Source organism: Siphateles boraxobius, unplaced genomic scaffold (genome assembly GCF_051911475.1).
Source record: "Siphateles boraxobius isolate OS27281-9 unplaced genomic scaffold, OSU_SipBor_1 48, whole genome shotgun sequence".
NCBI classification, from domain to species: domain Eukaryota; kingdom Metazoa; phylum Chordata; class Actinopteri; order Cypriniformes; family Leuciscidae; genus Siphateles; species Siphateles boraxobius.
Genome location: NW_027509119.1, coordinates 1,973,213 through 2,000,000, shown reverse-complemented (window position 1 = coordinate 2,000,000; position 26,788 = coordinate 1,973,213). Strand labels below are relative to the sequence as shown.

Genomic DNA, 26,788 nt, shown 5'->3' with positions numbered 1-26,788 from the left:
TTATAATGTTATTCTATGTGTTAGTTTGTTTGCTATATGAGACTAGCAGTAGGTAGATCAACATTAGAATAACATGATCATATTCTAACATTTCATCATGTTGAGCTGTATACCATTGATTAGTTTTATGTACATTTGCACACTGTCTAATAAAGTACATGCAAGAGTGGCGTCTCTGTCGAGTCGAAGTTAGTCGCGGACGGCATCTCGAAAATATTATAATATAATATAATATACTTGATATTGATCCTCGTTTTATTTCTCCTTTTGTCCCAAAGTCTGCTTGCCATGGTCCATAATGTTTGAACGAAGCAACAACAGTGTGAGCGCGCCGCTAGATGTAACGCAGTTGTCCACGTCTGTCGCCATGGTTACTGTGGCAGTATGAGCGGAAACCAGGGATAACGCGGATATGACATCATTGACTGGCGACAAGTGAACATGGACGAGCCATTATTTAAAATTGTAATTTCTCTGAAATTAAAAATCTTTGGGAACTTTTTGGATCTACACAATTATAGTACACAACTGCAGGAAATATATCACACTGCGCAAGATTTTTGGACATTTATTACAAAAATCTTACATATTGTAGCTTTAATTAAAGTGCCCTTATTATACTTTTTTGAATATTACCTCTCGTGCTGTGGCTGTTTGTGAATATACAATGTCTGGAAAATGCATGACAAAGTTATTGCCCAAAATGAGTTGTCAGTAATTTCAGTCTCACTTCCTGTTACAAACCAAAGCAACTGAATAGCATAATGCCAGCCTGTGGTGTTGATTGGCTGAACAGCGTCTCTTAGCTCCGCCCTCAAACACTGTAGTTTATCTGAGACTGGAGAGTTTGGTTCGTGTTGTTCGTGTCGAGAAGACGCTGTTTTCTGCTGACAAAGCAAATCCACTTTGATCAAGAGCTGAGATTCAGATATGATAATGAGCGTTTGCTTTCTGACCAATCAGAGCAGAGGAAGCTCTCAGAGAGACGGAGCATAGAGAGACTGTATCTTATGGTTTCAGACACAGAGAAAAAGGCCAATGTTGTAATGTATTTTATGAGGATACAGTGTGTTTTTGACCTTGGATGCATGTAAAACTGTTGTTGGAGACTCCAAAACAACATTAGGAGCCTAAAATAGCATAATAGCGCACTTTAACAGATATTTTAAATGAAAACAAGTATTAGATTGTATATTCACAAGTGTTTTTTTTAGCATTGTATAATCATCTTGTGGGCCCTTTGGACGTTTATCTCATGTTGATGCAAACTCTTACTCTGTAATTTTACCTGTGTAAATTAGTCTTTTAATAAATACTGTGACTGTTTGTGCTTTTGTTTATTATTTTTTAAAATAGTCTGCATTTGCCATCGTTCATTTAGCCTATTTAAAGAGGTGGATAATTAAAGCAAGTCCTTTAAAGAAGCGACAACTGTGTGAATGTGTGTCTGGAACTAGAGTAAGCAGTTTTGTGTGTGTGTGTGTGTGTGTGTGTGTGTGTGTGTGTGTGTGTTGTGTGTGTGTGTGTGTGTGTGTGTGTGTGTGTGTGTGTGTGTGTGTGTGTGTGTTGTGTGTGTGTGTGTGTGTGTGTGTCGATGCAACTGTGCATATTATTAAATATGCCGAAGATACACTTGTGCTGAGTTTAAGACGAGGTGACGTGGACTGGTGTGAGAATTACCATCTAAAAATAAATGTCTCTGAGACAAGATATGATGACAGATTTAAATGACTGTTGATGTTCCAGATAATTTAGTTATTGCTGGTGAACTAGTAGAGAAGATTAGTGCATATAAGTGTCTTGGTAGAATTATAGATGAGAAGTTAAACTGGGCAGAAAATACAAATCTTGTGTATCAAAAGCTCATAAACGGTTGTGTCTTCTGAGGAAGCTTAAGTCCGTTGGTGTAGACAAATCCATACTGTACAGAACACACACACACACACACAGTACAGTCACATACAGTACAGTCACACACAGTCCAGTCACACACAGTACAGTCACATACACTACAGACACACACAGTACAGTCACATACAGTACAGACACACACAGTACAGTCACATACACTACAGACACACACAGTACAGTCACATACAGTACAGTCACACACAGTACAGTCACATACAGTACAGACACACACAGTACAGTCACATACAGTACAGACACACCCACCACACACACCCACACTTATACAGTACGCAAACACACACACACCCACACACACACACACACACACACACACACACACACACACACACACACACACACACACACACACACACACACACACACACACACACACACACACACACAGAGAGAGAGTGCATGCATACTCTACGTAATGTAGGCTTTATTTATATCATTATTAATAAATAGGCCTATCACAAGAGTGCATAACAGCCCCATTGTGTCTTATTTTAATAATTAGATTTTTTATAATTGAATTTGAAGTTTATGAAATTGACACAAAAGATGATGCATGCATATAATTAGGTTTAAAAATGGTCTTTATGCTGGTAAAATTGCCCATATAAGATACAAATTAATTGAAACATATTGTGTATGAGGAATATCAAAAACTTTAGAAGTCGGCTGTCCATGACAGTCTAAACCTTCAAAAGTACCAACACAATAAACACACTCAGAAAAATATCGTCTAATAATCGTTATCTAGAAAACCCCAGAAATATTGAGATGTAATTTTTTGTCAATATCGCACTCCCTTAATCAGAGAAACTAGCGCTGCACGTTCACCTCTGGGATTCATCATAGTTTCCCAGCATTAATAGCATGTTTTTCTGGTGAAGTCATGAGGCGAGAAACACTGTACATCTTTGTTCCTGCGTTGCAATGAGAGTTATAATGGTTGTGTTATCCTGGTCCTTCACGCCTCAGAGTTGGGAGAAGTTGAAAAAAGTGGCCGTGTAAACTGTGGAAAAGTGGAGTGTAGAGAGTGGAAGAAGTGGGAGTCTAGAGAGTGGGAAAAGTGGGAGTGTAGAGAGTGGGAAAAGTGGGAGTGTAGAGAGTGGAAGAAGTGGGAGTGTAGAGAGTGGGAAAAGTGGGAGTGTAGAGAGTGGAAGAAGTGGGAGTGTAGAGAGTGGAAGAAGTGGGAGTGTAGAGAGTGGAATAGTGGGAGTGTAGAGAGTGGGAAAAGTGGGAGTGTAGAGAGTGGAAGAAGTGGGAGTGTAGGGAGTGGGAAAAGTGGGAGTGTAGAGAGTGGGAAAAGTGGGAGTGTAGAGAGTGGAAGAAGTGGGAGTGTAGAGAGTGGGAAAAGTGGGAGTGTAGAGAGTGGGAAAAGTGGGAGTGTAGAGAGTGGGAAAAGTGGGAGTGTAGACAGTGGAAGAAGTGGGAGTGTAGGGTGGGAAAAGTGGGAGTGTAGAGAGTGGAAGAAGTGGGAGTGTAGGGGAGTGGGAAAAGTGGGAGTGTAGAGAGTGGGAAAAGTGGGAGTGTAGAGACTGGGAAAAGTGGGAGTGTAGAGAGTGGGAAAAGTGGGAGTGTAGAGAGTGGAGAAAGTGGGAGTGTAGGGAGTGGGAAAAGTGGGAGTGTAGAGAGTGGGAAAAGTGGGAGTGTAGAGAGTGGGAAAAGTGGGAGTGTAGAGAGTGGAAGAAGTGGGAGTGTAGAGAGTGGGAAGAAGTGGGAGTGTAGAGAGTGGGAAAAGTGGGAGTGTAGAGAGTGGGAAAAGTGGGAGTGTAGAGAGTGGAAGAAGTGGGAGTGTAGAGAGTGGGAAAAGTGGGAGTGTAGAGAGTGGAAGAAGTGGGAGTGTAGAGAGTGGGAAAAGTGGGAGTGTAGAGAGTGGGAAAAGTGGGAGTGTAGAGAGTGGAAGAAGTGGGAGTGTAGAGAGTGGGAAAAGTGGGAGTGTAGAGAGTGGGAAAAGTGGGAGTGTAGAGAGTGGGAAAAGTGGGAGTGTAGAGAGTGGGAAAAGTGGGAGTGTAGAGAGTGGAAGAAGTGGGAGTGTAGAGAGTGGGAAAAGTGGGAGTGTAGAGAGTGGGAAAAGTGGGAGTGTAGAGAGTGGAAGAAGTGGGAGTGTAGAGAGTGGGAAAAGTGGGAGTGTAGAGAGTGGAAGAAGTGGGAGTGTAGAGAGTGGGAAAAGTGGGAGTGTAGAGAGTGGAAGAAGTGGGAGTGTAGAGAGTGGGAAACGTGGGAGTGTAGAGAGTGGGAAAAATGGGAGTGTAGAGAGTGGGAAAAGTGGGAGTGTAGAGAGTGGAAGAAGTGGGAGTGTAGAGAGTGGGAAAATTGGGAGTGTAGAGAGTGGGAAAATTGGGAGTGTAGAGAGTGGGAAAAGTGGGAGTGTAGAGAGTGGAAGAAGTGGGAGTGTAGAGAGTGGAAGAAGTGGGAGTGTAGAGAGTGGAAGAAGTGGGAGTGTAGAGAGTGGGAAAAGTGGGAGTGTAGAGAGTGGAAGAAGAGGGAGTGTAGAGAGTGGGAAAAGTGGGAGTGTAGAGAGTGGAAGAAGTGGGAGTGTAGAGAGTGGGAAAAGTGGGAGTGTAGAGAGTGGAAGAAGAGGGAGTGTAGAGAGTGGGAAAAGTGGGAGTGTAGAGAGTGGAAGAAGTGGGAGTGTAGAGAGTGGAAGAAGTGGGAGTGTAGAGAGTGGGAAAAGTGGGAGTGTAGAGAGTGGAAGAAGAGGGAGTGTAGAGAGTGGGAAAAGTGGGAGTGTAGAGAGTGGAAGAAGTGGGAGTGTAGAGAGTGGGAAAAGTGGGAGTGTAGAGAGTGGGAAAAGTGGGAGTGTAGAGAGAGGAAGAAGTGGGAGTGTAGAGAGTGGAAGAAGTGGGAGTGTAGAGAGTGGAAGAAGTGGGAGTGTAGAGAGTGGGAAAAGTGGGAGTGTAGAGAGTGGGAAAAGTGGGAGTGTAGAGAGTGGAAGAAGAGGGAGTGTAGAGAGTGGGAAAAGTGGGAGTGTAGAGAGTGGAAGAAGTGGGAGTGTAGAGAGTGGGAAAAGTGGGAGTGTAGAGAGTGGAAGAAGAGGGAGTGTAGAGAGTGGGAAAAGTGGGAGTGTAGAGAGTGGAAGAAGTGGGAGTGTAGAGAGTGGGAAAAGTGGGAGTGTAGAGAGTGGGAAAAGTGGGAGTGTAGAGAGTGGAAGAAGAGGGAGTGTAGAGAGTGGAAGAAGAGAGAGTGGAAGAAGTGGGAGTGTAGAGAGTTGGAAAAATGGGAGTGTATAGAGTGGGAAAAGACAAGTGCTTTTAGTGTTTTCAGTGATGTGCATATCTGTTCACATCTCAAAAAATGTGTTTTGGGGTTTCATGACCCTTTCAGGCCTGTGAAACTTTATGGCCACCAGACCTCTCTAACAAAGTCTTCTGTTGCGAGCGTGAATCAGAGACCGGGAACGGCTGAAGAGTTTTGGAGGGTCTGAGGTATTGTTTGTATGCTTGGAAAATGTGAGTCAGGGAAAACCTTTACTATTCACAGCGAGAGGCAGGGAACTCCTGTATTCCCTGGCAACCCCTCAAAGTGTTGGGAACTGGTCCATGAATGCTTTACACATGGACCTCTCAGCTTGATTAGAGCAATCACAAAGCTTCAAGAGTGCTTCATCAGCGTTATCAAAGACTTGAGGACCAGCTTACATCAAGCAGAAATATAGCACCTTTTGTAGTGATTTTGGGATTAGTCAAAAACCTTCAAAAAAATAAAAAATCTATTCCCATTCTTATCGATTCCTACTTTCACTTCCAATAAGGTAAAAAGAACAAAAAAAATGTATCATTCACCTTTAGTCTTATTGCAAAACATTTAATTGTAGCTGAATATCACGCATGTACCGATAATTCTTTATATTTGAAACCCGATAACCGATATATTGGCCGATAAAACTAAATCCAGAATTTAAAATAATTTTTGAGAGCCTGATTAAAAAAACTAAAGTTCTCACCATTAAAAGCCATATCCCAAGCACACAATTATAATGATGTTCTTGTGTAGCTAATATGACAGACTTGCACTTTGAAGAGATTCCAATCATATTTCAAGCAGTTCAAAAGTATGAAAGACTTGAGGACCAGCTTACAACATTTTCGGGAAGAAAAATCTTGAACCAAACCAACAGATTCTGCTTGTCGATTCCTAATTTTGATTCCAATAAGGTAAAAAAAAAAAAAAACGTGGATATCATTCACATTTAGCCTAGTCTTATTGCAAAACATTTAATTGTAGCTGAATATCATGAAAAAAATCAACAGGCTAAAGCAGTGTTTCACAACTTTTCTCGTAATTTCTTAAACATTGTTGTTGAAGTTGGTATTGTGGCTTTATATAGCTATAGTCAGACACTTGCAGGTGTCCTTATCATGTTAAAATTTTATGAAAATCAAGCTCAAATTGAGTTGTGGGGTTGTTGACCAGCGAATGACAGATATAGTTTGTCTGTCAGTGGAACAACCGCATCTGAGGCACTACGTGCATCGCATTACGTTCTCATCAACGTACAGGATATAAAGTTTAATATGGGCGCTCAGTTTTCTTGCTGTTGAAATCTCATGATAAAAATCTCATGATACCAAAGATGAAGCGCTATGCACAAGATATTTATAGGGGTGGTATGATACCCTTTTCACAAGATGTAAAATAAGTCTCTGATGTTCCCAGAGTGTGTATGTGAAGTTTTAGCTCAAAATACCCCACAGAAAATTTTATAAAGCATGTTAAAGTTGACACTTTTTGAGGGTGAGCAAAAATGCACAGTTCATGTGTGTCTGTCCCTTTAAATGCAAATGAGCTGCTGCAACCGGCACAGAGGCGTCGGAGTTTCAAGAGCTTGTGTGTGTGTGTGTGTGTTAGCAGCTATGATTACCTCACAAAGACATGCACTGTAAATTTCAAAAAATGTTAGTCTTTTATGTTCAAACCGGAGTCAGACAAAGATGGAGAGACTCCAGAAGAAGTGACGACATGTAGAAGCAACAGAACATTTCTGAATGGATAGTTGATGAATTTATGTTGCTGATGTGGAGTTAACTATCTTCTAGTCATTGATTAGCATATTCTGTCAAAATAATCTATAAATCGTGTTCCTGGGGGCGGGGTTTATGTAAATTTTAGGGTTAGTTATGTCACTAACCCGTGAAGAAGCTCATTGTAGTTCCTACCAGCCGTTTGTTGTAGTCCTTAAAAAGTGATTTCTGTAAAAGAAAATATCTCCCTTTGCTTTAAACTTTGAGCGTCGTAACTTTTTGCAGATGTTGTTTATGCTCAAACAGCAACATTACACACTAACTAAAGTTAGAAAAGTGAAATCATAATCAACCACCCCTTTAAAACACTATATGTGGCTTCTAGACTAGACGGCAAAGACTAAGACTATTCTCTGCGCCTTCAAATACTAAAATGTTTATTGACATAGTGTTTCTTGAGTAAATAAAACGCTGTGTTCTTACTCAAACATCAGTTCTTTATTTTCCCTTGCAAAGCAAACAAGCAGAAATCAGATTCTAGATGGAGGCGGGGTGGAGTTACGAGGTTTAAATATTTGTAAAACCCACATACAGACGTAAAGGATGACCAATTTTTTAATTTTATATGGCACAAATAAACACAACAGAAGTTGACCACTGTGCTTTACAAGGTAACCAATAGCATATAGAGAGATTCAACAGCGCAATTATATATTCTTATTTGTGGCATTTTTTTATTTTTTATTTTGGGAATTTGATAATTTTCCACGGCACACCTGACAACAGTGGTTGGGAAACACTGGACTAAACACTTACACAAGGAACATTTGCCTTTGGTTTAGAAATACTTTAATTTTTTTAGAAATAAAATAATTTTTTTACCTGATTTTGTTCGAAATGACGTCACACCAGTTCATTCTTCGATTTCACTTGAAGTATATTGTGACTTTTAAGGTGGTTTGTTGGTCAGACTGGAAAACCAGCATGAACCAGCTGTGTTTTCCAGCGGTAAAGGAATGCACATCTTATGCTATATCCTTAGACTGGTGTGTGTAACGCAGTACTGAGTGTCTAAAACTGATGGTTTGTCTCTGTTTTTCTCCACAGCCTGCATCTTTCGCTACAACGCTCTCTCTTTAGTCTACCTTCTGTACCTGCTGCTATTACCCTGGTTTCAATGGCCCAACAAACACACACTACGAGGTAAGAGTGTTTCTCACGCTTTCGTTTTCAATGGCGCAATACTGTCTGACTAGAAAGACGGCTGATTGCTAAACAAAATGATTACTAAACGAATTATATTGTGTGCAGATTTCATCGTTCAGTAACTCTGACTGGAGTAGCTTGGGTATTTTTGTCTTGTTGTTGTTGTGTGTGTGTGTGTGTGTGTGTGTGTGTGTGTGTGTGTGTGTGTGTGTGTGTGTGTGTGTGTATTTTGTTATGATGCAATAAAAAAGAAATCGATCTCAAACAATTCCTCTCTGTCTAGTAAGGTTTGAAACTCAAGACTTGAAGTCTGTTTGCCAAACCACATGTGGACCGACCTTGATAATAGAGGAATCCATTATAAACCACAACACATTAATTCTGCAGTTCTAGACTTCAGAGATCCACAAAGCCTAAACCAGGAGGGATAAACGAAACGTTCTCTGGCTCTTAAACGTGGTTTTGCATTGGCTTTTCCCATCCGAGCTCCAGACTGTGTAATGTGTAGGGGTCAGGGGTCGGATCCGTTTATCTTTGGGCTTTATATCTCTCGAGCTCATATGACTAAACTAAACATTTTTTAAGGCTAATTTCTGATTGTTCAGATATTGATATGAACTGCTGTTGTGAAGTATAAGCTTAATTCATAAAGCTTCCTCCGTTGCAAGTCTGTGCGTCTCTACACTGTCATCACATTATTAAAGGGGGGGGGGGGGGGTGAAATGCTATTTCATGCATAGTGAGTTTTTTACATTGTTATAGAGTTGGATTCCCATGCTAAACATGGACAAAGTTTCAAAAATTAAGTTGTACGTTTGATGGAGTATTTCTGTGCCAGAAATACTCCTTCCGGTTTGTCACAAGTTTCGGAAAGTTTTTTTCAAGTATAGGCGTGTGTGTTGTAACACACAAATGTTGTAAACTCGCGCATGACACGGTGTTCTAAAAACACTGCGCTCAAGTTCAAATCATTTCTACTTTTAAAAAACTCTCGAGACCTTGTATTTTCCCCCCATTTCACTGCTCATTTCACGGGATCTGATTCGGGATCAAAAATGTATGGCTGAATCTGATTGTTAGCCATGGTTTGTTTTGGGATGTCAGTCACAGACGCTCTCAACGCAAAAGCTTCGCGCGCTCGTGATTATTTAGCTCCGCCCACACCCGCTCGTTTTTTTTCCGGAAAGACTCGGTACAGCCTATCTTTCTTTTATAAATATAATAAAACTAAAGACTTTTTTGAGATATGAAGGATGCAATACTACTCTATAGGTACTCAAGATTAACATGAGATTGACTGAAACTGAGTGTTTCTCCCCCCCTTTAAGTGGAGGCGGGGCTCATTTGCATATTCATAGAATCACGTATACTAAATGAGGAAAGGGTGTCGAGTTACATTCAAGCTATTTTAAGGCATGAAGACATTTGACAATTTTTTCAATGAAAAAAACATTTAAATATGTCATTTTGGTGATCAAAGATGAGTTTTAAGGGATGAAATGATTGACTTCAGGAGCGACTAGTGTGTGAGGTTGTTTTCTGAGCCGTTCATGCATTAGCCTGCAGTAACGGTGATGACTTGTGTTTCTGTGGACATAAACTGGCATGATGACCTCATGTTGGGCGTTCACACTTTTTCTGTTGCCATAACAGTGTGTGTGTGTGTGTGTGTGTGTGTGTGTGTGTGTGTGTGTGTGTGTGTGTGTGTGTGTGTGTGTCTGCGTCTCTGTTGGATGGCATGAGAAAAACATTCCAGTGTCTGATTCGCATTATTGTAATTCCTGTAATATATTTATGCTGCTTCTGAGCTGTATTAAACAAAGACAGCAGAATTGCCAGATCCACTTGGAGGGATGATCATATCTTTATCCATTATTAGATGTGTTATACAACATGTTTCTGATTTCTTATTATTGTTATTTCAAAATCCAAAATGATCACATCATTAGTCAGACTGCTGAAGTTTATTTAAAATGTTTTCCATCTGTCATTTTTTATGTATTTTTGTTTATTTGTTTATTTTAACTTAAATTTGTTCCGTTGTTTAATAAAGAAATGGGATGAATGATGTATCAGTTCCATTTCACATTTTGGGGATCAATATTTCAAGCCTTTTTTAATTGTGCGTGCTCTTTTTCACTATTTCACACTCATTTATAGTTAATCTTTAAAATGCTAATAATTGAATAACACTGAAAAAATGTGTATCTACTTTATTATGTTGTGATACCTAACAATTAATCTTATATATATATATATATATATATATAGTGTTTAAAAACCCCAACTAAAGACTATTTATTTTATTTAAACAAAAGCATGTGAAATTTTTGATATTCACCCTTTATCAGAAAAAGATGATAATAATAATAATAAAAACGATATTATTTTACAATTGTATAATGATAATAAAATATCTATCAGCCTATCTTCATTTCAATATTAAGATTTTTTCTTTTTTCTTTTTAATTATCCAAAACCTACTCTAATACCAAAAGCTAACTATATGATTCATGGAGCATAAGTGTTTGTATTATTTCGTCTATTGCTATGGCAGATTGCTGAACGTACACACACACACACACACACACACACACACACACACACACACACACACACACACACACACACACACACACACACACACACACACACACACACACACACACACACACACACTCGCTCTCTCTTTCTCTCTCTCTCTCTCTCACTCACTCACACACTCACAATCACACTCACTCTCTCTCTCACACACACACACACACACACACACACACACACACACACACACACACACACACACACACACACACACACACACACACACACACACACACACACACACTCGCTCTCTCTTTCTCACTCACTCACTCACTCACACACTCACAAACACTCACTCTCTCTCTCTCACACACACACACACACACTCACTCACACACTCGCTCTCTCTTTTTCTCTCTCTCACTCCCTCACTCACTCACACGCTCACAATCACACTCACACTCTCTCTCTCTCTCTCTCACACACACACACACACACACACACACACACACACACACACACACACCCTCTCTCACTCACACACACACACACACACACGCACACACACACTCTCTCTCTCTCTCTCTCTCTCTCACACACACACACACACACACTCTCTCTCACACACACACACACTCTCTCTCACACACACACACAGACACACACACTCTCTCTCACACTCACTCCAGGGTTCTCTTTATTTATTTATTTTTTTATTTTTATTATTGTTAGAATTCAAGTTACAAACATACAAGTATCACAGTATTTATATCTTTACATATTGAATCATGAACATTAAGAGAGAGAGCAGGATAGACAAGTCTTGAAATTCCTTCTGCTTTAGTCAAAAGAATCCTTCCTAAAATTTAAATATCTCTTTGAAGCCATAAATTTAGAATTGTTTTAGTTTTCTTCAATTTAGGTGAGAAATTTAGTTGTTGGCGTGCGTTCCTTGTGATCCTTGCAGATATGTATACCTAAATATTTTACACATTTCTTAACAGGTAAGTTAAACATTTTCCTCATCAGTCTGATACAAACATAAGATTTCACATTTAGATTTGTTTAGAAACAGCAGAGAATTGGGGTAGATGGGGTTGTTTCATGACAATTAAAAAAAAAATTTGAATTGGTTGTTGCGTTAAATCTTACCCAGATACAATCGTGCTATTTTCTGATTGGCTATTGTGTAGCTCGACTAACAACACCAGCGGAGACGCGCTTGATTCCTGCCGGTTCCACAGTTAGAGCCGCGCGGCATAGAAAGTTTGGGCGCTGCGGCATATTACATATATATTAAATAGTTTTTCAGCGTGAGAAATACAATGTGTGGCGGGAGAGCGTGACAAAAGACCGAAATGAGTGACTGTCACGCTCAATGTGTGACACTTGAGAGCCCTGATGAAGAACCTGTTGCTATCCACCGATCCATGTTGTGTTTCTAACGGCACTGAACTTGAACGTCACGGCCGAGCGCCACTAGCCTATTTTAGTAATCACACAATTTTATATCAATATAGGCCTACATATTCTTTTTACTTTTTATTTTTTTTATGGGAATTTCCTGGTAAAATTAAGGTAAAAAAATATTATTTTATATTTTATTTTGCCTTTCCACGGACCACCTGCAGTACCCTGACGGACCACTAGTGGTCCGCGGACCGCAGTTTGAGAATTGCTGAGTTATAGCATTATTAATCTGATGTTTGTCACTCAAAAAGAGAGCTGTATCATACGCTGATTGAGTTACTCTGATTTCCTTACCGAAAATACACTGTTTAATATGTAATGGCAGTAATTCAACCACCAGCAGGAACAAAAACGGTGAAATAGGGCAGCCTTGGCGAACTGATCTCAGTACTGGAAATCTTTTTGTGGTGTTTGGATATAATATTACAGAACTATCAATATTTTTATAAAGCATTTTAACTATAGATATCATTCTTTCTCCGAAATCTGAAGTGCTTTAAACTAAAAATAATGTTCTACAGTATCAAATGCTTTATAAAAATCAAGAAATACTATCAGTGCATCAGTATTGATGTTATCAGAATAATCCAGCAGGTCGAGAACAAGTCTTACATTGGAGCTAATGTGACGGTTAGACATAAAACCTGTTTGTGTTTCACTTATTATCTCATGTAGACCTCTTTTTAACCGTTTAGCAAAAATTAACGATAGAATTTTGTAGTCAATATTTAAGAGTGTGATAGGTCTCCAATTTTCTATCATTAAATGATCTTTATCAGGCTTAAGGAGAAGACATATTAAACCTTGCTTCATACTCGTAGACATTTACTCTTTTAAGATACATTCTTTAAAGTAACACCAGGTAACTTTTCAACCTTCATAATATATTTCCAAGTCTCTTGTGATGGTACATCGACTTACAATAGGTTGAATGACACGTCTGCCATAGCCGGACGGGGTCTGTAGCGTTTTTAATCATACTTTTAAACTTCGGGTTTCGGGTAGTAACCGGCGAACAAAGAGAACTACAAAACTCGACTGCTTTACGGCATATACGTCACTTCCACCACCACCCCCACTTCCTTAAAATCACAGGGCTGTCAAGTGTCACGCATTGAGCGTGACAGTCACTCATTTTGGTCTTTTGTCACGCTCTCCCGCCACACATTGTATTTCTCACGCTGAAAAACTATTTGTAATATATTTAATATGTCGCAGCGCCCAAAACTCTGGCCGCGCCGCTCTCACTGTGGAACAGGCATGAATTCAAGCGCGTCTCCTCTGGTGTTGTTCGTCTGGTGTTGTTAGCCAATCAGAAAATAGCACTATTGTATCTGGGTAACATTTAACGCGACAACCAATGACACCCCGTAGTCTGGGGTGTTTTTTTGTCTGCCTGACTATGTTTGGAAAGCTATCTTATCCTCCGTTTATCTTCATGAATCAGGTAATGATTATTTGTCTTGTCTCAAGCTATAATGCAAATCGATTTGTAAAATTTGCAGATTTATTTATGGTAGCTTGATATTATAATATTGACGATATATGGTTATTATCTACCACTCAAACATTGCATTGAAGTATCATATAGATTCAGTAAACTGAAGTAAACTTCAGTTCGCTGGCTTGTAAACGTGATCATCGCGATCATTTGTCGTTAGAAAAAAAAATAAAACCTATGAAATTATATTCATATGACATGCTGAAATATATGCCACTGTACCTGGGATGAAGACATTTCACACGCGATGCAAGCAGAACACCTGCATGTGACCTCCTCCTACAGGGTTCAGGGCTATCATGGAGTTTACGACAGTAGTAGAGGACAATACTGTTTCCCAACTGTAGGGGGACCCTGAGAGCAAAAGTTACCTGGTGTTACTTTAAATAAATAAAATAAAGGATTTTCAATAATTTCCCAAAAATGCAAATAAAATTCGTCTGATAGCCCATCATTACCCGGCGATTTACCTTTTTTCATTGAACTGACAGCCTCTGAGATTTCCACTTTAGTAATTAATAAATCAATTCTAGACTGAGAGGATCTACTAACATTGCTCCAGGTAAATTCGTTAATATCAGGGTTTAGAAAACGCCAACCATCTATAATTGCTAGTTGTTCACAAATGTATGCAGTACTTTTGAATCTCGAATGTGGAGTTAATCTTACCGGTACTCTATCTACAAGGTCATCTGGCAGGGTTCCAGACTGCGACCAAATTGGTCGCATATGCGACCGTTTTTTGAGAATGTGCTAGTTAAAATTGTATGTGGTCGCATTTGTGCGAGTGGATGCTCGCGCAACAGAACGCCGTTGTATCAGCTGCTGCAGTCCTTAACTTATGTTCAAAATGAATGAGTACATCATGAATCCATTTTCCAAACAGTGTTTTTGACTTATTCTGAATCCCTACGGTACGCTTATAATAAGTGTTTATATTCTGACTATTTTATCCCGGGCTCGGCTCGGCTGCGGAGTTGCCCAGTGCCTGCGTGACTCGCCATAGACATTAACTGAGAGAAGTAGCTCCGGCTACAATGTTCTACCGCAAGACACGTGCAGTTTATTTATTGACGAACGTACACGTCACGCGCATTGTACACTGATGCTGAAACGCGCCAATTACGAATTCAGGAAATAAGGCATATAAAAATGAACGAAATACCGAGCCCCTTCCTACGTCTTTTAAGCGGTTAGATGATAGTAATCGATCGACAGAGGAAAATGATTATAAAATGCAGAAGGTAAGGAGTGTGAGATTTCTGATTTTTGTTACAACTATAAACTTTGATAACGGAAAATCTGTATCAGCGTATTATAATACTCTAATCTTTTAAAATGTAATGCATACATTTGAATGTTTAATGATTTTTAAAAGATAGAAAGATGATGCTAATAGATAGATAGATAGATAGATATAATATAATATAATTCAAATGTAAATAGATAGATTTATACACTCATAAACAATGCTGGGTTGTTTAAACTCAAATTTGGGTCAAATATGGACAAACCCAAATGTTGGGTTAAAAATGTAATATAATATAAGGTAATATATAATAAAATGTAATATATAATATGTTACAGGTATTTATGCTGCAACCCAGAAAGCCTTTGCTAGCCTTGGTCCATTAAAACCACTATTCATCAACATGCATTGATTAATCCCATGGCATGTAGCAAAAAAAAAAAAAAAAAAAGGTGCGACCAAATCATATGTTGGTGCGACCAACTGAGAAAGTTGGTAGCACCAGTGCAACCAGTGGAAAAGTTAGTCTGGAGCCCTGATCTGGAGCATCATTATAATCACCTCCAATTATCAAGTGTGCATCCTTATATTTGTTTTTAAAGGATTCAAGTTTCAAACAAAGTTGTAAAAACATTATTTTTGCTTGAGCTGTATTGTTATAGTTATATAAATTACAAACTATAAAGAAGGAATTGTCTAATTTGAAAACCAGGAATATCCATCTACCCTCATTTGAGCACTCCAGGGTTCTCAAGTTTTATCAAAAGCTTGGAGTGAGGTCACATGCGGTTAGGGGAGGAGCCCTAATGGAGCCCCGCCCCCCAATTTTACCCATTGTTTTGACAGTATATAAAATATTACCCAGACCACTCTGCTTTTATACATGTTGCCTTAATGTAACTAGAAAGACTATTAATACAGTATTAAAATAAAATGAAGAAATACATCTTCATTCCTTCCCATACCCACTAACATTTCCCTTAGTTTCAGAAAACGTAAGCTAGCCAAACTGAGCCAAAGCTTCTGGCTTAGTTGCAAAGTAGTTGTAGAGTTTTTGATTGCATCAATAATAATGTATACGTTGGGCTATATATTAAATGTTCTAGCCTAAAAATGTTAGACGAGCTTTCTTCCAACTAACATCGTGTTCGCCGCGATGTTGTTGGTTACCTAGTAACGAACGTACGGTGGCCGAGAATGTTCCGTCAACTTCCGTGTGTTCGCGCATCTATGTTGCCTAGTAACGAACGCAATCTGGCCGATATACACTTCACTTCACTTTGTGTGCCTGCGCCTCGTATACAACATTATATATAAAGCTTGCAGGAAAACTTGGTTGGCATTGCCTTTTCAGCGTGAGAAACACACGGTGTGGCGTGTGAGTGTGTGAGCTGGTTGAATTGCGTGTGTCTCACGGCCAATGCGTGAGACTTGAGAACCCTGATCACTCACTCACACACACACACACTCACACACACTCACAATCACACTCTCTCTCACACGCACGCACACACACACACACACACGTTGGCTTTCCATGTTTTATGGGGACTTTCTATAGATATAATTTTTATACTGTACAAACTGTATTCTCTCCTCTAACACTAACATTACCCATCACAGAAACATGCAAAACACTAGATTTAACCCTCTGGGGTCCTTCATTTCAGAGTCACACTCAGGACCTTCGGGTCCAAATGGGCCGGAAGGGTGGGATTCATATTTATTAAAAGAAAATCATCAAATATTTTTTTTTACTTGTTTTTTATAATATTTTTTCTTTTCTTTTTTGGTGTTTTGAGAATTTTATGATTTATAATTAATATTTATTCAATAAATATGACCAATTTCCCCCCAGTTTTCCCCCCATTGAATATAATAGAAAATTATAAAAAAATATATATATATATTTTTTTTTTAAAGCTGTATTTCATTTTAGAGTCAAGCCTAGACCTCATGAAAGCAATTTCTGAAATGAGATGGATGCCATCTGGTGGAAAAACTGAGCATTTTAAAAATGCAAAACACATATGTAATCTGAATTTATTAGTTTGTTTATGTATAAAAGTGTGTGTGTGTGTGTGGATGTGTCTGTTTTGCACTCTTGATGTTTTATAGATTCACCCCTTCACTGTTGTGTGCTTTTTTTCTGGATCGTGGCTGATTTGTAGATTGTACGCACAAAAAAACTCGGTATTTTCACATTTTTGCCAATTTGCCATTCATTTCCTATGCGGGTCCATTTGGACCCGAAGGTCCTGAGTGTGACAATTTTTTTTACAACCACTTAGATTATTCAAATCCTGTCCCCAATTTTGTTGGGTGTTCATATACCAAGTACCAAAAAAGTCACCAAATTTCAGACCATTCCGATGAAGTTATGATTTTAAAAAAAAATTTATTTAAATGCGTCGGGTCCATTTGGGCCGAAGGACCCCTAAAAACATGCTTTTAACTAGTGAGTAACTATATTTCAGGGCGTATAGCCAAGTGTAGCCAAACCTGTACACACACACACACACACACACACACACACACACACACACACACACACACACACACACACACACACACACACACACACACACACACACACACACACACATTGTTTTACAATATATGGCTATTTCTATTGTTGTTATTAGTATTATTATGTTCTAATTGTTTGACTTAACCCCAGTGTGAATGTAATGTAGGCTATTACATTAAATTACTAAAAAGATGTTTATGTCCATTTAAAGTTCAGGTAAAATGCACAGACTTTTTTTCTGTTCAGTTTGCACTCTGAACATGTTGCATGTCTCATATCTGAGGATTAGCTTTATTGTTTTTCCAGAGAAGTTCACCTTGCTTTACCTCCATGAAAGAGGTGTCGAATTATTACGTTATCTTTCGTCAGTCTGGATGTGATTGTCCTCAGACGTGACTCAAACGACGGTCACACACCTGTCTTCTCACAGGATAATCTGACACTGAGAGTTTCTCCTCAGTAAATCCACCGACAGCCAGCCGTAGTCAAAGCCGTAGTTTTTTAATGAAAACCATCTTGCTTTTTTCCCTACTGTGGATTAGCTACACGTTCTGTGGCCGGGAAATCCGGGGAAGCCCGTCGTGAACAATCAGAAAGCTGTAGGAAAATGTAGATCACCACTACAGAATGTTAGCCTGGGTATGATTGGGTCAAATTCACATTCATACTCACAGTTTCCTCAATTATTTAGGTTTAAAGCTTGTTAAGTTCAGAATAGCTTGTTCTGCGCACTGACTCGGCTTTGACCTTTTACTGTAATAACTGATGCATATTGCATGCAAAAATTGTAAGATTGTTCTCAAAACTAAAAAAAGGTCCAATATGATGGTTAACTTTACACTAATGTCGAGGTTTAAAGTCATGCAAACGTCTTAAAAAATGCTTTTCTTTCTAGTATTTTAGTCTTGTTTCCAGTCCAAATATAAAAATTCTTAAATCAAGGTGCATTTACTAGTAAGATATTATAAGATAAGATATTATGTCTTGTTTTCCAGGGGAATTAATCAAAATTAAGTGAGTTGATGCTTAAAAAAAGCTAAATTATCTGCCAATGGGGTGAGGAAAATAATCCTGTTTCTGTTTGAATTAAGATTATTTTTCTTAAATTAACTTTGTGTTAAGAAAGTAAATAGGGTAAATTTTGATTATTATTATGATTATCATTTATATTAAGTGAAACCTCATTGACACATTTAAATTATCGTTAGCCATTTTATTAGAGGTGGACGATATGACATTTGATGACACTTGAATTTAAATTTAAATTTAAATTTAAATTTCTATATTTATTTAATATAGATCTTTTTATTTTATTATTGTATATTTAAATAAGAAAAAAGACGCAAATTACGAACAAAATATACAGTCAGCTACAGTAGTATTATTTAACATGTGGTAAGCAATATTACAGAAAATGAATAATGAAATGTAAAAACTAAACCGTCTTTACTGTATGAATTAAATATAAATTGATTCACATTAAAGCTGCAAAAGTTATTCATTCACGAGCAGTGAGTGATTTTCTCTTTGTCTTTTGACGTTTGATTAACATTATAACTAATGTCGTGCTACACAGAAATACCCGAAATAAACGAAAATATCGAACGAAATAAGAACGAACTGGTCTGACGTCGTTTCCAACAAAATCAGGCTGAAACGAAGTTTGTTTCGGGAGTTTGAAACCGCTTGTAAACGCCTTCGAACTCCCATTGGCTCGTGGTGATGATGTAATAGTGGGTGTGGCTATTAGGCTCCGCCTTCTTTTACGTAGAAAATTGGTGAATGATTGACACTTTTTATAGTCACCACAATATATATTGTTATACCGTCCAGCCCTACAATCTTTATAACTTATTACTAGACATTACATTAGATATCATAATTCTTCATCTAACATGTGTGAACACAAAACCAGTCGCATTTGTGGCAATAGACAACCATACATTGCATGGGTCAAAATTTTGCCGATTTTACTTTTATGCCAAAAATCATTTGGATATTAACTAAAGATATTTTGTAAATATACTACCGTAAATATATATAAAACATTTTTTTTTTAGTGAGTGGATGCAGCACAATCTGAAAACAAAAATTGACAAGTTTAAAGGCGATTTTCTCAATATTTCGATTTTTTGCACCCTCAGATTCCAGATATTCAAATATTCATATCTCGGCCAAATATTATCCTATCCTAACAAACCATACATCAATGGAAAGCTTTCGGAATATGCATAAATCTAAATTTTCTAAAAATGTGCCCTTGTGACTGGTTTTGTGGTCCAGGGTCACATATGTGGTTTGGTACTTAATAATTTTCCATTAAAGATTGTTTGAAGTGGTTTGATTAATAAAGGCTGTGTTGTTCTAAACACTGGCGTGTCATGAGACTTTCCGGATGCTTTCCCACAACTATATGTGTGTGTAACGTCCCGGAAAGCATGGATGCTCTCTTGGGGTGTGTGTGTGTGTGTGTGTGACGTGTCGCCCACAGTCTCACCAGTTACTTCAGAGACTTGCGTGAGACTTTCTGTCTCTCTCTCCAACATTCACTTCTTCAGCCACAGTGATACTCGTGGGAAGAGTCGTTTTTGAGTCATCTTAAAGCATTATTTGTTTTTATAATGTGGCTTCATGAAATATTAGCTTAAACTGATTTTTAACTAATGACATCAGATTGTTGATGACAATTTAGATAAAAATTAACTGTATTTTTGGCCATGATGTGCATTATACACTACTTGGAGCCTTTATCATCTGAAATACGCAGTCACTGGCTCCATAACCTGTTCATAAACAGTGAACAGCTCTGAGGACATATTTCAACATCCTAAGTATTTATATTCTGTATCTTTTTAATAAAATCCTACCCTGTATGTTGATTTGCATAAAATTAAACAATATACTACACAATAATGAATTTATAGATCAAATAAAATGTACACAAACCTGTATTTTACCATACACCAATTTGACGGAGCTGCACTGCTCTCTCCTGAAGAGGTCGCAAAAAATAACCCAAAAAAACTCCCATAGAACCCCCATACGTCCGACCCAGGATCTGAGTAACACAAAAACTACCCAAACACTGGGTTGTTACGTCTGACCCAGGATCTGGGTAACACAAAAACTACCCAAACACTGGGTTGTTGGGTATGACCCAGGATCTGGGTAACAGAAAAACTACCCAAACACTGGGTTGTTGCGTATGACCCAGGATCTGGGTGACACAAAAACTACCCAAACACTGGGTTGTTGCGTATGACCCAGGATCTGGGTAACAGAAAAACTACCCAAACACTGGGTTGTTGCGTCTGACCCAGGATCTGGGTGACACAAAAACTACCCAAACACTGGGTTGTTGCGTCTGACCCAGGATCTGGGTTACACAAAAACTACCCAAATACTGTGTTGTTACGTCTGACTCAGGATCTGGGTGACACAAAAACTACCCAAACACTGGGTTGTTGCGTCTGACCCAGGATCTGGGTTACACAAAAACTACCCTAAACACTGGGTTGTTGCGTCTGACCCAGGATCTGGGTTACACAAAAACTACCCTAAACACTGGGTTGTTGCGTCTGACCCAGGATCTGGGTAACACAAAAACTACCCAAACACTGGGTTGTTGCGTCTGACCCAGGATCTGGGTAACACAAAAATTACCCAAACACTGGGTTGTTACGTCTGACTCAGGATCTGGGTGACACAAAAACTACCCAAACACTGGGTTGTTACGTCTGACCCAGGATCTGGGTAACACAAAAACTACCCACACACTGGGTTGTTACGTCTGACCCAGGATCTGGGTAACACAAAAACTACCCAAACACTGGGCTGTTACGTCTGACCCAGGATCTGGGTTACACAAAAACTGCCCAAACACTTGGTTGTTACGTCTGACCCAGGATCTGGGTAACACAAAAACTAACCAAACACTGGGTTGTTACGTCTGACCCAGGATCTGGGTTACACAAATACTACCCAAACACTGAAAAAATAACCCAAAAAACAACCCAAAATGCTCATCCCAGGATTTGGGTAGAAAAAGTAACCCAAGATTTTTTAGAGTGTGTGGAAACTCCCATAGAATGCTTTTGGTCAGCAAGATGAAACAAGTGTTTGAAAAGCACTGAAAATCCCAATTGTCTTTGGTTAAATTACACTGTAGTGATTCGCCAAAATAAACAGTGTGTATAACAACAGGATAACCTTGGAAATTGGCTGAAAATATCCCGGCGCTGATGTGTAAAAGCTCTGCGTGGCTTGGTAATGCAGACTGTTATTCTTTCCATAGAAACTCAGTAACTCTACACCATCTGTGAAGCTGCGTCAAGTGCTCTGAACGCACCGATTCATATTAAAACAATTGCAGCTACACGTGTCAAAACACAAGACATCACAGTCATCCAGTTCTGTGGAAAACCTCATGCTGGCCCGCAGATTTCACACACTCGCACTGCAGTGAGGAACAGGTTAGATGTGAACGCTGAAGTGGCCTTTCATTGAATCTCACTGGAAAGAAAAACGCCAAGACAAACTGGAAAGACAAACACAGCTCTGTATTTCCCAGGTGTCCTCACTCACCTCGTCTAGCCCGAATATCTCCGCTGCGATGCCATCCGCTCTCACACATCCTTTTAAAACACTGGGTTAAAAAAACAACCCAATTTGGGTTATACACATGTTGGGTTAATTTTTTACCCAGCAAATTGGGTTGTTTATTTAACCCAGCATAATGAGTTGATTTAACCCAGCATAGTTGATTCATATTTACTATAATACTAGCTTCTTTTTTTTTTTTTACTTCATACATGAATTTTTTTAAATACTTGATACAATCACTGGCTTGCATGATAATTCCTTTTTTAATCATATTTTACAGTATAGTATATTTTACATAATTTTAAATACATATTGCCAACATTTAAGCTCGTTTAACAAATATTAGAAGTAAAAATTAAACATTTATAAGTAACCGACCATATTCTGTGACTCCATAACCTGTGCATAAACAATCAGTTCTGAGAACATATTTTAACATCATACGCATTTATATTCTGTATCCTTTTGAATAAAATCATACAATTTTCATCACGCGAAAAGATCAATACTCGTTTGGTGACTCACATCGCCCCTTGTATGTTGCTTTGCATAAAATTAAACAATATTCAGCACAATAACAAATTTTTAGATAAAATAAAATATAGACAAACCTGTATTTTACTGAAGACGTGCACCGTTTTGACGGAGCTGCACTGCTCTCTCCTGAAGAAGTCGCAAAAAGCCCGCGATAAATAACTCAACCCCTGGGTTGTTATGTTTAACCCAAGATCTAGGTAACACAAGAAAACTACCCAAACACTGGGTTGTTACGTCTGACCCAGGAACTGGATAACACAAAAACTACCCAAATACTGAAAAAATGAGCCTGAAAAAAGGCTCTCAGCCCAGGTTTTGGGTAGAAAAAAATAACCCAAGTTTTTTTTTTAGAGTGCACCTACAGTGCATGTACTTGAGTTTCCAGTATAGTTTGCTTTAGGCAGAACCTGAAAGCCTCAAGTAAGGGAACGTCTCGTCTGATGTCTGTCTAGTAAAACCTTTATTTTACGGGTTACATTATTCAGCAGTGTTTGAGTAAAGTATAACCACATTCAGGCCGTAACTGCCGACTGTGCAACTCTCCTACAAGTAGTGCTTACTAAACACTGTTACTATTCATACTTGCGGTTATTAAAAACCCCTTAATGTTACGTCTTAAACTTTTAGTGTGGTCGTTTGTGGTGCGGACGGACATGATTGAAATTATGTGTCTTGTTGAGGAGAATTGTGCTTTTACTTTTCTAAACAATCAGACAGTTTTCATCTGGTGGACTGAAAAGGCAACGTAAAAAAATTCATTTAAATTTCCTTGTGAATGTAAAAGGTCTGCAAAGTTTAAAAAATTAAAGCGCATGGCAAATAAAGTTATTGTTTCCTAAAAGAAAGAATCGATTTTGATTATCAGTCTCACTTCTTGTTACAAACCAATGTAACTAATTAGCATAATGCCAGCCTGTGGTGTTGATTGGCTGAACGGCGTCTCTTAGCTCCGCCCTCAAACACTGTAGTTTATCTGAGACTGGAAGAGATTGGTTTGTGTTGTTCATGTCGAGAAGTTCATGTTTTAAAATTAAAATTACAAATCTTTGGGAACTTTTTGGATCTACACAACTGCAGGAAATATATAAAACTGTACAAGTGATTTTTGAACGTTTTATTACAAAAATCTTACATATTGTAGCTTTAATTAAAGTTAGGGTGACGAGACGTCCCGTTTGTCCCGGGACAGTCCGGTATTTCAACTCTAATTTTGGTGTCCCGACTTATTATGAAAAAATCATGTTTTGTCCCGTATTTCATCGTTAATATATATATTTTTTATATATTATAGTTTTCGCTTCCGAAAGGCTACGTGAATATGTATGTTATGTTGAAACCGTGGCGCGCGGCAGAGAGGGAGAGAGCGAGAGACCTTGCGTGTGTGTGCTAGTGCGCATGTAAGACGAATGCTGTAATGTATTTTATGAGGAAATGTAAGTGTTTTTGACCTTGGATGCATGTAAACCTGTTGTAGGAGACGGCAAAACAACATTAGGAGCCTAAAATAGCATAATAGCGCACTTTAACACATGTAAAAGTTTGGCCCTAACAGTGACCAGTTGCAGCTGAAGTTTAGAGTCCCATTGCTCTTTACAATTTTATTTTTATTTTATTTGTGTGTATTTTTGACAGTCCTGCCATGATTATAATAGCTGGGCTGCCGTTGCATTTTCCCTCCTCTCGGAAAAGTTAAACACTCACACATGTGCTTATTTTGCTCCTATACCTCTAAAGACTGTTAGAAAGCCCGTCTTTGGGTGGCAACAATGTAAATTTTGCAATTAAATATTACTAGTTTTTGCAAAGCCTGTAAAGCTATTGTTATGACAACCGATGGATGGGTAGTTGAGAAATACTGTGTTCATGGACGTTTTTAACCAGTATTTTAAAAAGTGGCAGGTTTAAACTTAAAGAACCTTAAATATGAGGTTTATTTTTAAGCTGAAGTTGGATAATTTGTGAATGTAAACTGTATAGATTTGTAATATTGACCATCAAACCAGTTATTGGACTTTTATGAAGAAAATTTACATGGTTTTGAGTGTGGCCGCTCTGTTGCTTAGTTATGTGTGTGATGTCACGGTTTAAACTGCCCTGTCAATCATCTTTTTAGAGTCAAAATCCTCCACATTCATTTCATTAGTAGCACAAGTGTCTTTCATGCGAAGAACTGTCCTCATGCGTTTGCATAACGACGCATTTAAAATGTATCTTTATAAAACTTCACGATGCAGTCGCAGATTAAATATACCGTGGATAGCATTGAATAAATATCTTTTCGTCAGGTCATCATATACTGATTATTAAACCATCGGACTCACACATCCACCATGTTTGTATTTTTTAACATAGTGTAGTCGTGTTTGTAGTTCTAATCGAATATTTAGTATGTGCTGGTTATTTATGCTTGTGATTTGGTTATTTGTTCCTATTTTTTACTGACTGTTCACTTGCCTTTAATGATGTCTAGTCGTTTTTGATGTGGTACCAGAGTATTTAAAGTGTGCTTTAAGTAATAAATGGAAAGCAAAGTTTATTTAGTTTAAAAAAAAATTCTTGCTGATCCGAACTGTGAGTTTTGTGATCCGTTAAACCACTATCATTTAAACATACTACAATTTGGGACACACTAATTCTAATTTCAAATACTATTTAGGATGGAAAGTGTGTAAATTGGGACTTTTTTAATGATGTGTACCAGCTTCAACTTCTGTGCATTTCTCTTTTCTTACTGTATTTTTCCTCTCCGTCCCACAGGACACACTGGACGCTTCATCAAGGCTCTGTTCAGCACCAGTGTGATTTTCCTCTTGGCACACGTGTGTTTTCAGATCTGCTTGTACACCGTCCCCAGCCTGGATGATACTCTGGGACACAACTGTAAGTCCAGCTTATTTCAGGTGCATGTTCAAGCATAGAGCGTTTTCTCTGTCATTCCTCATCCTTCTCTCGGGTCATTTTGACCCGGATTTTTTTATTAATTTTTTTATTTAAGTGAAAATTGAGTGTTCACCGGAGGGGTCCAAGACCCCATGACTTTCGTCGCACTTGAACCACGAATACACAAACAATAATTGAATGGATTCGAGGAGTTGTGTGGTTGAAAGTAACAAATCCTTCCCTCACGGGTCAATTTGACCCCCTTAGGAATGAATGGATTAGAGGAATGCTTCAGTTCACATAGAAAAACCTAAAAATGCTCAAAATTCAAACTAAAATATTTTAAAACTTTACCCAAAAAAATGATTTTATAATGTCTACATGTGTATTTGAATGCATACTGAAGGAAAACTGACTTTAGGACCCAGCGGAACAGCTCATTTGCTCCATATAGAGATATAAGGCCATCAACGCCTTATTATTTGTAGTATAAAACAAAATATTATTTGTTTTTCACAAGAGGTCGGCAAAGACACCCAGTGGAAGATATTTTAAGCTGAATTAAAAGGGTTATGCATGAAATTGTGAGTTATTTTGAATTTAAGTTGAAAGAATGTGAGGAATGTGCTTAAATTACTATTTATTGATTATTTATTGATTAAATCTAGTAATTTACAGGTAAATAAATATGTATATATATATATATATATATATATCCCAAAAAATTGCATTAAAGCCCCGTTCACACCCCCAGCTACTTTGTCGCTGTATGTCGCTAGGCTCTGTACTGTGAAGTCGCTTGTGGGCATTCATAGTGCTGTCGCTCTGATGTTATTGGTAGACTGCACGTCTGGCCATATCTATACAAAATACCATCACAAGTGATATATACAACTATACAATTTTAATTTGACTATGAATTAGGCTCAAAAGAAACAGTATTATGTTATATGCTGGGAGAATGTTTTTATATTACCACAGCGGTGGTCAGTAGATTAAATAATTTACTAGATTAACGATCGATCAATCAACAAATTAAACTCACTCATACTGTCGTAAATTACAAAAACTTCATTCGAATTTGACAAATAATCAATTTTCTTGTCCCTAATAGTCAACACAATGCAGGGGAAACTGTAAAATGAACTGCAGGAGTACTAAACTTGCATCATAAAATTACACCACTCGAACTATAAATGTATGAATTAAACTCACTGAGACTGTCGACGGTTTCTTTTCCATGCATAATTTTATTATATCCATATGTGGTTACAGTCAAATCATATAAAACAGTGAAATCATCCTCGAACTCTTCTGTCTTCCCTGCACTCGAGACGGTGACGTAAGCTCCACTGAAAAGGCTTCTTTCCTATTGGTTGTCGCTCGCG

The 26,788-nt window shown here is 38.3% G+C and overlaps 1 protein-coding gene across 1 annotated transcript in view; it reads left to right on the top strand.

Annotated features, from left to right (window-relative positions):
* The window catches only part of piezo1 (piezo type mechanosensitive ion channel component 1 (Er blood group)), a 169,587-nt gene that overhangs the window by 37,368 nt on the left and 105,431 nt on the right, over nt 1-26,788 (top strand). The window contains exons 2-3 of the mRNA XM_077201492.1: nt 7,992-8,087; nt 25,278-25,400. Of these exons, the coding sequence (XP_077057607.1) occupies nt 7,992-8,087; nt 25,278-25,400 (219 nt within the window). The remainder of the gene's footprint in view (nt 1-7,991; nt 8,088-25,277; nt 25,401-26,788) is intronic.